This window comes from Hypoxylon fragiforme (genome assembly GCF_022984875.1).
Source record: "Hypoxylon fragiforme strain CBS 206.31 chromosome Unknown GGS25scaffold_2, whole genome shotgun sequence".
Taxonomy (NCBI): domain Eukaryota; kingdom Fungi; phylum Ascomycota; class Sordariomycetes; order Xylariales; family Hypoxylaceae; genus Hypoxylon; species Hypoxylon fragiforme.
Genome location: NW_026054757.1, coordinates 4,397,990 through 4,412,215, shown reverse-complemented (window position 1 = coordinate 4,412,215; position 14,226 = coordinate 4,397,990). Strand labels below are relative to the sequence as shown.

The following is a 14,226-nucleotide window of genomic DNA, read 5'->3' as shown; positions in this document are numbered from 1 at the left end:
TATCATGGCCTAGGCTAGGTACCTAGATAGTAAGGATGAAGGCTATTATTAGGTAATTAACCTCAACCAACCAATTATATCAAAGGTAAAGAGGTTTTACTAAAGGTGGCAACGTGCTTTCTAATCGCTGACTTATTTTAGTCCAGCGTGTTATAGACGAGTTATCTTTACAGTAAAAATAATCATTCGCAGGATAGTATAGAATAAACTCGAAAGCCAGAAATTTATCCCACACTTCTATGATCCCTTGCTGTAGAATAATCACGAGTGCCAGGGTTCGCCTCGTCACTAACCATCGAACCCTTCAACCTACTACGTCTCAATCGACCGTGACCTGTTACAAACGTACCTTTGCCATTCGTTTTCCGCTATCACCACCACGAATTCGCCTTACTCGCAGCTTCCATCTCAAAACTGCCGACATGTCTTCCACCGACCCATCTCCAGCGTCCCTTCCCTCCTCCGAACCCGGCAGCTCAAAAGAAGAACAAAACGTGGAAAAGAAACAGCAAAAGGAAGAGACTAAACTCGCTCCTCTCAAGGGGACCGAGTTCCGCGCTTACAACCGGCTGGCGGAGCACATGGACTTATATCACGCGCATTTCCGGACGACGTGGAACTCGCTATGGGCAGAAGCGTGCGCGGGGAACAGTAACGGGGGCAAGGCGAAGCTCAGGCGGATCATGCTGGACGGGTTTTCGTTTGTGGGGCAGCTGGAAACCCACCACCAAATCGAGGAGGCGTATATCTTCCCGGTGCTCGCGCGACGGATGCCCGAGTTCAAGAATGACGGCAAGGGTGCGGCCGAGCTGCTGCGGCAGCATCGTGAGATTCACCACGGCCTGGATGAGTTGCGCAACTACCTACAGGCTTGCCGGCAGGGCTCTAAGGAGCTGGATATGGATGTGATGAAGGCATTGATGGAGACGTGGGGGACTGTGCTATGGACGCACATGGATCAGGAGGTTAAGACACTTGGGGCGGAGAATATGAGGAAGTACTGGACCGCAGAAGAGATTCGGCAGATACCTATGTAGATGCAAGCAGGAAAGTAGGAATGAACATCATACATAAAGGATCTAGATAGAAATACCCATAGATCTAATTATTGTATTGTATTGTATTGTACAATACATAACAGTAGGTTAGGTACCTACTTAACCTAGATAGTTACATAGTAGTTAGTGATTATACGTGTTAATTGCCCTGGTGATCAGCCCCGCCTCGAGTGTTGCATTGGAAATACCAGGTTGGTAGGTACTTAAGCTAACGCCTCTCCACGCCCACTGTCACTCATCCCCTTCATCCTTAATGCTTCAAACTTCAAACCTCAACCTCCTCCAAGACTTCTTCATAGGTTGAGGTTACATGTAAATGTACTGTGTGTTAAATTAGCAGAGCTATTGAGTGGCTTAGCATAATCGATTTTGAGCGTAATATACTGTTGTAAAGTGCATCATCTCATCCGACAGTTAGCTCTTCATAGCTTGCTTGTCACCATGGAGAAATCCAAATCACCACTATTAGCCGATCCATCGCCAGTATCGCAGCCACAGCGTGGTCCATCATGTCCAAAGGCACTGGTTGTCCTTGGATTGGTTGGACTTGCTACATTCTATAACCACCTCCCCAGTCTATCCTATGAAGGGTTTAGTGAACAATACTATGACGTCCTAGCTGGCAGCACCGTACCATCTTGGGACAAAGAGAACCCCTATGGAGAGTTCCCGCGCCTCGGTGATCCGTTCCGCTTCATCCCTTGTACCAACACCAGCCTTCCAGCCGCCCTCGACGATCCCATTCCGGAAGCAAGCTGGGCATTTCAGTACGACCCGAATCCCGAGCACTGGAGCTGGGGTAACACGACTACGGGTGATGGTGACCAGAATGATCCGTATGAAGGGAGGGGCATATATCTATGTGGCTACTTAGATGTCCCCCTAGACTACACCAACGCGTCTGATTCACGCATTGCTCGGCTTGCGATAACAAAATATCAGGTCTCGGGACTTTTCCGGTACGACACAAGCCCTGAAGGTGGTGTTGAACCATTTGCTGGGGGCAAGAGTGAGCGCACGATCGTGATTGAGCCTGGCGGCCCGGGAGGAAGTGGCACATCTTACGTCTGGAGGGCCGCTGAAGATATCACAAAGCGACTCAGCGATGGCAAATTCGATGTTTTGGGATGGGATCCGCGTGGTGTCAATATCACTTTGCCTTCCATCGCCTGCTTCCCGTACAATGCCGATCGAGATCGCTGGTCTATGCTGACGAATCAGTACCGCGAGGTATCCGCGTCGCCAGAGGCCCAGCTTGAGGTTGCTGATGCTATGAATAACGCTACCTTCCGTGCTTGCTGGGAGAGACACGGTGATCTGGCACGGTTTGTCGGCACGTCTTTCGTTGCGCGCGATATGGAGGAAATCCGCAAGAGACTCTGGGAAGCCGAGTTGACGGGTTACCTTGTCAGCTATGGCACCGGCATTGGACAGACCTGGGCCAATATGTTTCCAGACAGCGTCGGTCGCGTCATTCTTGATGGAACTGAGTACGTCCGCGACCATCGCCTCTTGGGTGGCTTTGGATGGACTGCGCTAGACAATGCCACCGACGCCTGGCGCGACGGATTCCTCGGCGAATGTCTTCGTGCCGGGCCGGAATACTGTGCCCTCGCTCAGCCGAGAGATCATTCCGGTCCCGTATCTCTGCAGGAATTAGAGATCCGCATGCAACAGTTGGTGTACTCGCTCAGTCAACGACCAATTCCGGGTTATTACGAGCCAAGCGGCCCGTCGCTAGTTACCTACTCTGCATTGGTAGCTGCTATCTACGGTTCCATGTACAATGCCAATAGCTGGCCTGCCCTCGCGCAGATGTTATATGAGCTGGAAGCTGGCAACTCGACATTGGCCACAGCCTTCCTCGACCGTTCGGACTGGGAGTACAATCCCACGTTGCCGTCGCCGCCCTCCCCGAAACCTTCGACCGACGAGCTTGGGTCCCTAGTCATCTGCGCAGACTCCTACGATGCACCGCAACCTCCTGAGGGCATCGTGTGGTGGCAATCCCTGTGGGCTAATATGACCACTCAAGCTTGGATCTCGGGCAACTCGCGATTCTTCAACGTCTTCCCTTGCCGCCACTTCACCACGTACTGGCCGAAGCCGGCAGAAGTTTACCGTGGTGACCTCAACCACACACTCAAGAACCCCGTCTTGCTCATCGCGGAGACGTATGATCCTGCAACGCCTCTGCGGAACGGGAGAAGGCTTCTTACTGAGATGGGAGACAATGCAAGGCTGATCGTGCACCACGGCTATGGGCATTCGTCCAGAGACAAATCGGCTTGCACGGATTCACTCGCAAAGGCCTACATTCTGAACGGTACGGTACCGAGTGAACAAGAGACTCCCTGCTACGCGGATGAGAAGCCTTACCTATACGGTGTCAATACGACGGTGTTCCAGTCCAAGGCGGGTATCTCTCAGGACCCTATCCAGGCATGGCAACAGCATATCCAGGAGTTAGCGATGTGGAATCCGAAGTTGACTTCCATGATGTGATTGCGCTTAGCTTGTTTGGGATACATCACATAGTGATCTGGTTGAATCGTGGTCTTTGGATTTGGAACTTTCAAGGCAATTTTATGACTACAACACTACTATAGTATCAACTTCATGTGTCTTCGATAGCTATGCAAGTTATCACCAACACTATATGTATATATCTCTAATAATGCTCCTTAACCTATATACAAACAAATACACCAAGTAACTTATAAGAGGAAGAAAGAAAGAAAATAAGAAAATGAAAGAAAAAGGGGGAAAGCCACATAAGGAATTATCGCAGCCGTCCAAGCATATTTCCTCTTAGAATAAACACGTCATAGCAAGTCGAATATCCAATGCCGCGCTTCTCAAAGCTTTTCCGAGCCCCAGATATGTGATGCAATAGTATATATCACCTATACTTACTATCCGCATAGTTAAGTGTAGGTGCTCATACTCGTGGCGCTCATCAGTGCTTGCAGATGTACTGCCCCTTGCTGGGGTTGCTAAGCGTGGGTGGGTTCGTGTCGGCTTCTCCCCAGACCCAGTTGGCTGTAAAAGCATTAGCATAAGTAATTGGTTATGAATTGGGTAAATATCATGAAGAGCAAATGGACTCACGGTTGATAAGGGAGCCAGGCTGGACCAAGCTGTCCCAGGGCCAGATGAACCAATCGTTGGAACGGAACTCGGCTTGCTTATCGGCAGGGTCAGCGGTGTCGATGGATGTCTTGCGAGTGTGGAAGATGGCGTGATAAAAGGCGCCGACATAGATCTTTGCATGATCACGGCCCTTGGCGCCGTTCGTCGATTGGTCATTTTTACTAGTTGGTAGGTGGCATATTAGAGCAGCCACTTAGTTATAAAGTTCCTGAAAGGTGAAACTCACTCGTTGAACGTGTTCTGGATATCACCCCAGTTCTTCACGTCATATCCGCCGTGCTGGCCTAGCATGAGTCGGGTCCTCGTCCACATGTTATTGTTGTCGCCCTGCCAGACCACCGTGACACCCTCCCAGTCGCTCTTGTGTCCAGAGTCATGCTTGAAGTAGATACTGTAAGTCACGCGGAACTCGTGGTCCTGGCATTGGTTGACCGTGTAGTACACTGGAAAGGGGTTTCCCTGCAGCGGGCCGCCGCTCTTTGGGCTGAGCCATTTTCCTGGGTCTGCACAGCCGCGGCCCAGGTTTGCCCAGTTCCCTAGATCTGGATCGTTTCCATTGACCTGGTTACCGTTTATCTGCGCAGACTCGGGGTAGCACGGGTTGGAGCCGTGGGGACGGCCGAAATGGAACATAGGCACTGCGGCCATCGCGGCTTTATGGCCCTTGCCGAATCCATCATCTGTCGAGAGTTAGTACGCTATCAGCGATGAGGAATGCTTCAAATATAGGTACCATCGTGAAACCAAGATCCAGGAATCTGGGTGGTCCCGAGGGAAGACCCAATGAGGGCGGCAGAGATGCCGAGGATCGATGTCAGTCTCATGTTGAAGACCGAGAAACGATGAGATCTAGAGACAAGTCCAGGTATTTATGAAGCAGGGACGTGTGAGGAAGATGCCGGAGTCGCAAACTGAATAAGAGGCGGTTGTGATGATGAGTTCAGGAGTGTTATGTGGTTTACTCGAGCTGGCCACTGCCTTCTTATACTCGACATATCACCAGATGCAGAGTACCAGTACGAGATTAAAAATGTCTTTCTCCCAAGTTTCCTGATTGAGTCGAAGAGGGATCCCGTTCTAGCCCTTCCTCTACTCTCACGTTCAACTACCTACTATGCCGCATCGTGTACATTGCTGATCTCAGCTTCAATTTCTCCAAGGTCTAGATGTTTATTTCCTGATGCCAAGCTCTAGCTATTAAACCAGGTGGACGAATCAAGCACAGAAACGATGCTTTCTAGCCTCAAGTCCTGCCTCTATTCACACATAAGCTTTACTCTTTATAATGCAAGTGTAGATTGTATGGATCCCTGACCAAGCAAGTCATAGGTAGCTTCTTTCCTTTAAGCCTTATGACAACAATTACCTATTGCCACATAGAGACTGGCGCTGCCTTAGGGAGTTACCTAAGTACTCATAGGTACTAGGCAGGAACAAGAATAACTTATCGCAAAGCTTGCGGGCCTATTAAAGAGAAGTGGGCCCTCGCAAACTCAGGCACTAGATTCAGATACTGGCGTCAGCAGTCAATATTGCGGTAGATGGCTGAAATAACAACGGAGGCAACTCCATTGCTCAACATGCGTCTGAGCCTCGAATGAATCAATTTGCGAGCTATTGTCAGGAAATATGTCCCGACGTTTTGACGATGCCGGAGTCACCGCCAGGTGTGGGTGCTCATACTTTTAGCGTGCGCTCGTCGAATAAAAATGGCGGAGGAATCTGCATATAATATGTACGTTAATGGCATCGCTCATGGTAGTTGGCATTTTTGCGTTGCTGAGGGGATGAATTCATTGAAGATCGTGTTCATGTTGAAACGTGTGTTGCTATTACAAAGAAATAAAAAGATGATAAAAAGATGTGGGACGAACAATGAGCACCGTAACAGCATCAAATGAGTAGGTTAGCGGCATGACGGGCGGGTCTTGGCCCGGGATCTAACAAACCCGGGTTGTTGGTCGGGCTCCGAGCCTAAGCTATGTCCCCATCCTGTACAATACATTGAATTGTATTGTACCTAGGACTTTGTACGGCATAGTAGCTGAGATTTGTTACCTAAACCACCCATGTAACACTTATGTCTCCGGCTCACGCGGGTGGCTTTTTTCTTTACTCGGTCGCCAGCCAATGGGATTTGTCACGCGACACACCCCTTCAAGCCATAATGAACAAGAGCCCTTCTATTGTATTCACAATAGTTTCAACTTTGCTGAATAAAATTATGTTAATTGAGGGGGGAACCCTCAGCTTTATCATAATGCTATAGTTAATGTCATAGTAAGCGTTCATCACCCCGAATGTCGGGTAGTATACTCACCTACCCAGGTCGGTAAAGATGAAACTCTCGGAGTATCTATTGTTACTTACCTCCTACCTCCAACATCAAAGGAGGAGGAGATCACATCCTATTCTGTGGCGTTCTATGTAGATACCTAACCTATTAGTAATGTAGGTCTCGAGACATGGCAGCCTAGATGCTATAAATGGAACCAGGAGTGCGAAGTGGTGGTGGGGTGGCCAATCAGATATGCGAGAGCTGTCTTGGAGCAGAAATCCGGAATTCCGAACGTTCCGACATTGCGCGCCGTTTGGATTCGGCGATCGATTTTAACGTGATATATAATACGAGTACTTATATGTCTGTATATGTTCTTATGACTTATTACCCTTCCGCCCCCCCACTCAGCCCTACCTACTCACCCTGCTCACATTCTTCACCCTCTCCCTCGAATATCACCGAATACTTCACTACCATTGGCTGCCTAGACATAGATATTCAACCTAAGGTCTATCTTCAAAAAGGATGCCAGATACGAAAAATAAAACTAAAAGCCAACCTTCGCCTATACATCGCTCATTTGTCGGATTTGTCCAAGCGCTATTTGCGCTCGCCGTGTTCGCCATCTTTGTGATCGCGTGGTTGGTCCAGGGCGGCTCTATCCCTCTTCCTCAGTGGGCCAAGAACTTGAACGGCCTGTCGCCCGAACTCCAGGGTACCTACCAAGCTGCGCTGATCCCCGCCGTCCTCGTCTTGGCCTTGCTCTTCCTCGCGGCCGGGGTCTTATTGATGCTGAGGGAACGAAGGGAAAATCGAAACGGAATTCCTTAGTGCGGTAACCTGGTCGCTGCCTTAAAAGGGGCGAACAAAGAAAGAAAGACGAAGTCGCAAGCGGATTGTGAAGGGGGAATCCTTGGTGTCATATTCTGGGTGGATCTAACATTCGGAGCCCGCGGCAACCGACGGTCGAATGCCATGCGTTCCCTGCTTCTGAAATGATAATCGACGTCATGGCTTGGGCTATGCAATGTGCTATATCTACGATATAGTGCCATCCTCGATGTCGAGTTCGCCGCGAGTTCGGCTAAGATGGCCGTAGAACCAGCCTCGCCCCCCCCCCCAATCTAGGGCAGCGCTGGTTCGTGTCCAATCTCATTCTCATAGATACCAGCGATGTTAGAGAGACTACGGTTTACGACTCTCACTACCATTCTTTATCATTGGATGTTTACGAAGTATCACGAACAGGCTTTTGGGAGGGCGCAACAAAGGGTTTAGGGGGTTGATGACAATACCATCTACAGGATATAAGGGGCTTTGCATGACGGCGTTTACGGTTGGAGACGGAATTAGAGCTTTACGGAAAGCGTCAGAGTGGCCAAGGGTCTTCTGGTATACCTCATAGATGACATACTAGCAATTTGATTTATTTATAATTCAGCATGTGCATTTTCTCCCTACCTAGGTAGTGCAGATGCCTACTGTCACGGGGCGGAGCCTCGAAGCGCAGAACAACATCTTTGTTGCGCGGGGATCTGTAATATCTCCCCGGATATTGTGAAAGCTACCTACCCAGTACATAGACACGTAAGCCGTCTTTGTTCTATCTGGTCCCTGATGTAGGCCCCTGATGTAGGCCCCGAGTAGGACCCGAGTAGGCCCTTGACACCTACTTCCGAAAGACGGAGCCCACTTCTAAGGGCTAGCCATTACAGGGAAACAACGCGCAGTTTGTTGTTGCTTTTTCTTGTAAAAGATCGTGTACATACATAGTAGTGCGTCTACCCCTATCTCTGAGTATCACGGCCAGCCGCTTTAACCATAACTCCTGTGAGAGCCATGCTATTTACTAGGTATATGGGTAAAAGAAATCGCCTTATTTTGTGAATTTCTCCAACAGATGGCATGATTGTGTTGCATAATCCCACCCACGCTACGAAGTGAAGTTATTCATAAATATCCCATAGGTCAGGGGCTAAGGAGCCCCCTTTTCTTGTCAGTCAACAATAGTGTACAAATGCGCAAGCATTATCATATTTCCACCGAATTATGACCCGCTCATATTAACACTCTTGCATATCATTCGTATCTCCTTGCCTTACATATGCAAGACTAGGTACCTAAGATCGTACCACAGCTATGTATTACTTAAGGCAATACCGTTTTCTCCTCAGGCTCCAAATTTCAGAAGTCATGGTTTTCGAATCATTAATTTCATATAAAAAGGTATGCTCAAATCTTCATGCGGTCTTATAACAGGACATTCCCGTATGAGACATGCCCAGATATGAGCAAAACATTAACGTCAACGCAGGGCCTACTAGAGCCCCAATAGTTACACACTGGTTTTGTGTTGAGATGGGCACAAGATAAGAAGCAATTCCTATCGGAAGTACACATATTGAGCTCGCGAATTGGGTATATTAAGTACACATAGTAAAGTCGTAATTATATACTGCGGACCACAGGCAGTATCACCAGTTCTCCTGGCGCAGGGAATCTGCTACCCTCTTCATCACTAACCCTGTGTAAACCTGGACACACGACTAAGCTCATCTCTCTCCCGTTGCTGTCGAAGCAGAACTTATACTCCGATGGTTGAGAGAACAGGAGATAGTCAAAAGTAACACACTCGACTATCACTTCTCGGAGGTGGTTCTCCTGCTCATACCTCTCCTCGCGATCTCCTGCCACGAAAGGCGAGAGGAAGGTGTTCAGAGCCACGGCTAGCCTTTCGGCCTCATGGGTGCTGGTATCTTCTGAAGGCGTTAGTGCGGTTCGGCTGCCTCTTCGTGGGTGAAGAAGGAAGGCAGATAACTGCCGCCATCGCGTGAGTGCAGATTCTAGGGCTATCCATCACACTTCTGTTAGCAAATTCCTAATACGAGTAATTGGAGGGTGTTTTCTGACCATCTGGATTGCCCATACGTCCCTTCGTTTTGGGTATCATGGATAGGAACAAAGAAACAGGTTCTGGTAACAAAGAAATGGTTGTCGTTTCGTTGAAGGTGGCGCTGATAAACGCAATTTTGGCAATAACATGTTGTATGGCGACATATCGGGTCTTTGGATCCAACGCCAGAGCGGCCAGTTCAACAACCGGGATTGCGCCGCTCTCACCAAGGCCAAGATGAACTAGGGCATTAGACAGTTCATTGGCGCTGCGTGAAACAGGCTGGAGGTGATAGTTGTTTTCGACGTGTTGTTGTAGCAGCTGTCCTAGTGCGCTGAGCTCTGAGCCTATCTTGGAATCCGCCGTCGGGACGATGAGGTACTGGTCCCTTATGTGTGTATCTGTTAAGGAAATGGCCTGCAAAGGCTTTTCCTGGCTATCTCTTTGAGAAGCGTGATGCCCAGCGTCTAATGCTCGCAATCTTCGACGCAAGAATAAGAAGCTCATGATGACGCCTAAGATGAAACCGGCAACAACGCACGCCACAGCAATTACAGCTACAACACCGGTAGACAGGCCTGAGCCGCTACCTTGTTGAATTGGCTGCGCATTACTTGTCGATGTTGGCGATACCGATGCATGGGTCGGTGTAGGTGTAGATGTCGGGGTAGTCTCACTACTACTTGTCGTGGTTGCTGATGAAATGTGTTCGGAAGTCGGCGACGCGGGAATAGGAACCCACCATTCCGTAAAAAAGACATATTCTGATTGATCGGGTGGTCTTGTGAATACGTCGACGGCATTATATGAGGTTCCATCTGACAATGCGACGGAGACCGTACGCGACGACGTGATCGGTAGTTCCGCCATTGCGTTGGGCACAACGACTGGTGTACTAAGCGAACTCAGTAGTGAGTGAAGAAGTAAATAAGAAAAGGCAGGCTCATAGTGTGTATCTAGGTAGGTAGTAAAAGAAGCCGGAATACCTAATGTTTGCTTTCGTACCTGGGGTACCAACGGACATAAATTAGACGAATCGCCTGGGGGTTGCCTTGCTCAGCCCCAACTGCAGTAAAAGATCGTCTATATGCTAAAGATACCAACATGCCTAACCTACCTACTTTAGTACTTGGCCATTCATGGGGATAGAATCCGTCCAGAGGCACAAGTAAATTCCATCATCTTTACTGTGGTACTTGTACACCGCGATTGACCGCAAGCCTAAGGTAGTAAAGGTACACACCGAAGATCGTCGTAATCCCCTCAATTTGTCATGTCCTTTTGGTTTATCGATTGTTTGTTTGCTTGCGTGTTTGTTGAGGCATCTATGAAGTGCCCTTTGGCCAGTGAGAATACTAGGTATACAGTTAGAAGGCCTTTTTACTACCAAGACGACATGCTTGCTTTTTGAATTTGTACTGTGCAATTAATGCTTCAAAAGACTTGAAGGCTTAAACTATCGCCATAACAGCACTTGAGGTGAAAGAGCCAGGGTAAGACGTTTACGGCCCATGATATGGTTGAAAGGACAAAAATAGAACTGGACGGGGCTAGGATGGGGCGCAAACACAAGCGCGAACCGGCCATGAGGTACGATATGGTGATCCTCCCTAGCCTACTACGGGTTTAGTCGACCTACTACTACATATGTAGTAGTATGTACTATGTATGGAGTGCCAACACAAAATTGATAGATGGCAGATGCATGTTGCCATGTACCTACACATTTACGCACAATTTCCCAGCCAACAATTTAGCAGGCCAAAAAGATAACCTGGCACTTTTTTTTTAATCCCATATGCATGCATCCCCTAGGTGTTTGAGGCTCTCAAATGTGAATTATGACGATGGCAGCAACAGTCGTCAGAACCTAATTCAGTAATGCATCAAAAGCGCTGGGTTCGGTGCCCATGGATCTGTACAATACGATCTTGCTACTAGGTACTAACCTACCTGGTCCTACCATAGTAGTTACATGTAGTAAGTACACTATTTCGTTGTTCGAACTTCGTATTATGTATTCTCAAGAGTCAAGACAAGTTTACGACGTGTCAAAGCGGGATGTGGAACGGCAGATCTCGCACTAATGCAGATCTCGTGAGCACGAGAGCAGGAGGCCAGGGAGGGTTATCCCCATCCCTGTCTCAGATCAACCCAACCTTTACGCATGGTATGTCCATGATAAATACCTGTTCATCTCGTCAATATTCTTGATCTATCACTTTCGCTTTGCTTGAAACTGTCCTAAGGGGGAAAAGAGCCACATAACAAGGTACGTATTGGAGAAACCGGAATATCAATCTCGCTAGGCAAGCTCCGAACGAACTCACCCACAAGCCAAGCTACAGCCCCGCGAAGATGGATACTATCGTCATCTTCAACTTCAACAACAATCCCTTGCGGCATGGCGTGGATTGTGATGAGTGTACATATGGAACTTCTTCAGTACGGTCACAGGATATTGTATTAATAGGTTATCTAATGCAAGTTGAAATTTTCAATATGTAGGTATGAACGAACTATTCCTTTCCTTCCTCTCAGTATGGCAACCTGCCCTCTTTAGACATGGCTCATATCTAAACTAGGACAGTTAATGTATGAATATATATACCTACATATAACACAAAACTAGGGATGAACCGAAATTAATAAATCCCCATTATGCCACTCGGTAAAGCTGCAGCAGTTTGCGAAAATAGACGAAGGATGTAACTAGCGCCGTGGATCCAACAAACAACAGTGTTGTTGGCTGCGCCATTGTCTCCTATGCCCATCTCTTAATGGCGAACGGGGTTGGCCGTTCTCCATACTAGGTATCTATATATTTTATTTTGCCTATCAAAAGAAAATACACATCTGTAGGTATGCCACCTGGTGTCATGGCCCGTATAACTTGTACTGCCCTCCAGCCACCCAAGCCTTGCTCGCTAGGTGTTGTTGCTTGACTTGCCTATGCAATTAAGTTTTGGATGTAAATGGACACCTACACAGTCTGAGATGCTTATACAGGCATGACCTTCGAGGTTCTTCAACTTGGGTTTTCCCGATTTCTGTTCCTAATAGATGCAATACTGGCCTGACTCATTACTGTGCAATATATGACATGTTTTGGTCATACATAGGCTAAGGCATGGTTCGTTTGCTTGACCAAGCAGAGTGTTAGTACGTCAGAAACTATTTACACCGTCACTGTCGCTCATTGCCCTCCTAGATACCCAGGTGTAAACAGACAGATAATCCGACACTTCAAAATCTCCACCCACGCAAATACATACTCACAAACAGATATACGGACAGATTTCTGCAAATGTAAACTTCCCCCTACACATATTCATTCATACATCTTACCCCCACATAATTCACCGACACACATACACAACTATGAGCACAAACAGCAGCCACCCAGTTGCCCAGCTGGGCCTCACCTGTCCAGATGGGGGAAACTTCCACATCTGCAGCAACAGTGAGATTCGCTTCGTTGGCTGTTGCGATACCGACCCTTGTGCTGACGGCTCCGGATCATGCCCAAGCTCCAATCTCCGGCGCGCAGCTTTCGACGTAGCGCACTACAGCGAGATCCCCAGCCAGGCTTGCGCGAATGGAACGAGTAACCAAGAAGCGCACTGGTATACGTGCACCGCGGGCCCCTTCATGGGTTGCTGTGCTCAGAATCCATGCAACAACGGTGGAAAGTGCGCTGCGAGCAGCTTGATCCCAGCAAGGCTATCTGACAACGGTGACAGTGCCGCGGTGTTTCTGGCTCAGCCGGAGACGGAGACCGCTCAGACCACGCAGACTCCTGAACCTACAGCCGATCCTACAAGTGCATTTGCAAGTCCATCTGCAACTCAGACAGGCCAAGAGCCAGGTCTGCCACCACCAGGAGTAGAGGAAAATAGAGCACCAGTTTCACAAATCGTAGGTGGTACGGTTGGAGGTGCCGCGGCGGCGATCCTAATTGCCTGCTTCCTGTTCCTTTATATCCGACGACGACGTGCAGCGGCACTTGATGGAGATGGTGATAGTGAAAGTGTAAAACCGCCAACGATGACTAACGAGCGAGTATCCGCGACACGACCACCGTGGAGTCCATACAAAGGTTCGTCAATAGGAGAAACTTGTCTACCCACCTATTCAAATATTAACCATTCCCAGATACGTCCGCAAATAGTCCCAACCCAACACAAGGCACGACATCGCCAGTAATGCAGAGCCCCTTAATCGCAAACGACGGGAGGATCTCGGCAGTATCCCATCCAAGCAGCCAGGGCCCGGCATGGGATAGCCAGCACGGCTCCTATGTAATGACAGGGTCTTCTCCCGAACCGAGTAACTACTGGACAGGTAGTCCACGCCCGCTTTCACCGCACCAGTCATACCAACAACCGCCGTATGGAGAAGTAAAGCCGTACATCCAACAACCTCTCAAATACCAACAGATGGAGGGTCCAGGTGCTGTTTCAGAGCTTGAAGGATCTGTGGTACAACACTACCATGAGTTGGACTCCGGAGCGGGAGCCCAAGTGCCTCAGAGCCCACGTTCCGAGACGAAATAACTAGGCTAGCAACGTTTAGTATCGACCGAATGGAAAACATGGAGATTGTTCGATGAATTCAGGATCAGCTTCCTCCTGCGAATCGTCTCCCTTTTCCATATGGAACACACACATGACTAGAGGTCCAGAACAACCGACTCTCTCACCAGAGTTGCTTGGAGCCTCGTCGGCTGTACAGAGCTACCACACCTAGCTCATTATCGCTAGGTATCACCTCAAGCTATTTGAGACCGGTGCCATGAGATGAGCTCGGGAGCTACACTAGCGTATTTTACTTCATATTGA

The 14,226-nt window shown here is 48.6% G+C and overlaps 6 protein-coding genes across 6 annotated transcripts; 4 read left to right on the top strand and 2 right to left on the bottom strand.

Moving 5' to 3' along the window:
- Nucleotides 1–94: 94 nt before the first annotated feature.
- GGS25DRAFT_478973 (uncharacterized protein) lies at nt 95–1,194 on the top strand. The gene has a single exon (XM_049259989.1). It carries the CDS (start codon nt 240–242, stop codon nt 1,035–1,037), a length of 798 nt encoding a protein of 265 aa, XP_049120781.1. The 5' UTR covers nt 95–239; the 3' UTR covers nt 1,038–1,194.
- Nucleotides 1,195–1,256: 62 nt separating this feature from the next.
- Nucleotides 1,257–4,118, top strand: GGS25DRAFT_154928 (uncharacterized protein). Its single transcript, XM_049256433.1, has one exon. The coding sequence runs from the start codon at nt 1,500–1,502 to the stop codon at nt 3,561–3,563; it is 2,064 nt and encodes a 687-aa protein (XP_049120780.1). The 5' UTR covers nt 1,257–1,499; the 3' UTR covers nt 3,564–4,118.
- GGS25DRAFT_154899 (uncharacterized protein) lies at nt 3,672–5,495 on the bottom strand. Its single transcript, XM_049256432.1, has 4 exons — nt 4,945–5,495; nt 4,438–4,891; nt 4,170–4,372; nt 3,672–4,100 (listed from the first exon to the last, which is right to left on the bottom strand). The coding sequence occupies exons 1-4, from the start codon at nt 5,033–5,035 to the stop codon at nt 4,018–4,020; spliced, it is 831 nt and encodes a 276-aa protein (XP_049120779.1). The 5' UTR covers nt 5,036–5,495; the 3' UTR covers nt 3,672–4,017.
- A 1,337-nt stretch (nt 5,496–6,832) lies between these two features.
- Nucleotides 6,833–7,939, top strand: GGS25DRAFT_478969 (uncharacterized protein). Its single transcript, XM_049259988.1, has one exon. The coding sequence runs from the start codon at nt 7,018–7,020 to the stop codon at nt 7,321–7,323; it is 306 nt and encodes a 101-aa protein (XP_049120778.1). The 5' UTR covers nt 6,833–7,017; the 3' UTR covers nt 7,324–7,939.
- Nucleotides 7,940–8,487: 548 nt separating this feature from the next.
- Nucleotides 8,488–10,892, bottom strand: GGS25DRAFT_478967 (uncharacterized protein). Its single transcript, XM_049259987.1, has 4 exons — nt 10,790–10,892; nt 10,503–10,740; nt 9,403–10,425; nt 8,488–9,341 (listed from the first exon to the last, which is right to left on the bottom strand). Exons 3-4 carry the CDS (start codon nt 10,253–10,255, stop codon nt 8,941–8,943), a joined length of 1,254 nt encoding a protein of 417 aa, XP_049120777.1. The 5' UTR covers nt 10,256–10,425; nt 10,503–10,740; nt 10,790–10,892; the 3' UTR covers nt 8,488–8,940.
- A 1,874-nt stretch (nt 10,893–12,766) lies between these two features.
- GGS25DRAFT_518891 (uncharacterized protein) lies at nt 12,767–13,941 on the top strand (the record flags this gene model as incomplete). Its single annotated transcript, XM_049263614.1, has 2 exons — nt 12,767–13,484; nt 13,541–13,941. 2 exons carry the CDS (start codon nt 12,767–12,769, stop codon nt 13,939–13,941), a joined length of 1,119 nt encoding a protein of 372 aa, XP_049120776.1.
- Nucleotides 13,942–14,226: the final 285 nt, after the last annotated feature.

Coding starts and splice junctions, on each gene's coding strand:
- GGS25DRAFT_478973 (XM_049259989.1), top strand. CDS start 240: ATGATCCCTTGCTGTAGAATAATCACGAGTGCCAGGGTTCGCCTCGTC.
- GGS25DRAFT_478967 (XM_049259987.1), bottom strand. CDS start 10,255: ATGGCGGAACTACCGATCACGTCGTCGCGTACGGTCTCCGTCGCATTG. Junction 9,342..9,402: donor ACGTATGGGCAATCCAGATG/GTCAGAAAACAC, acceptor TGTGATGGATAG/CCCTAGAATCTGCACTCACG.
- GGS25DRAFT_154899 (XM_049256432.1), bottom strand. CDS start 5,035: ATGAGACTGACATCGATCCTCGGCATCTCTGCCGCCCTCATTGGGTCT. Junction 4,892..4,944: donor TGGATCTTGGTTTCACGATG/GTACCTATATTT, acceptor AACTCTCGACAG/ATGATGGATTCGGCAAGGGC. Junction 4,101..4,169: donor GCCTGGCTCCCTTATCAACC/GTGAGTCCATTT, acceptor ATGCTTTTACAG/CCAACTGGGTCTGGGGAGAA.
- GGS25DRAFT_478969 (XM_049259988.1), top strand. CDS start 7,018: ATGCCAGATACGAAAAATAAAACTAAAAGCCAACCTTCGCCTATACAT.
- GGS25DRAFT_154928 (XM_049256433.1), top strand. CDS start 1,500: ATGGAGAAATCCAAATCACCACTATTAGCCGATCCATCGCCAGTATCG.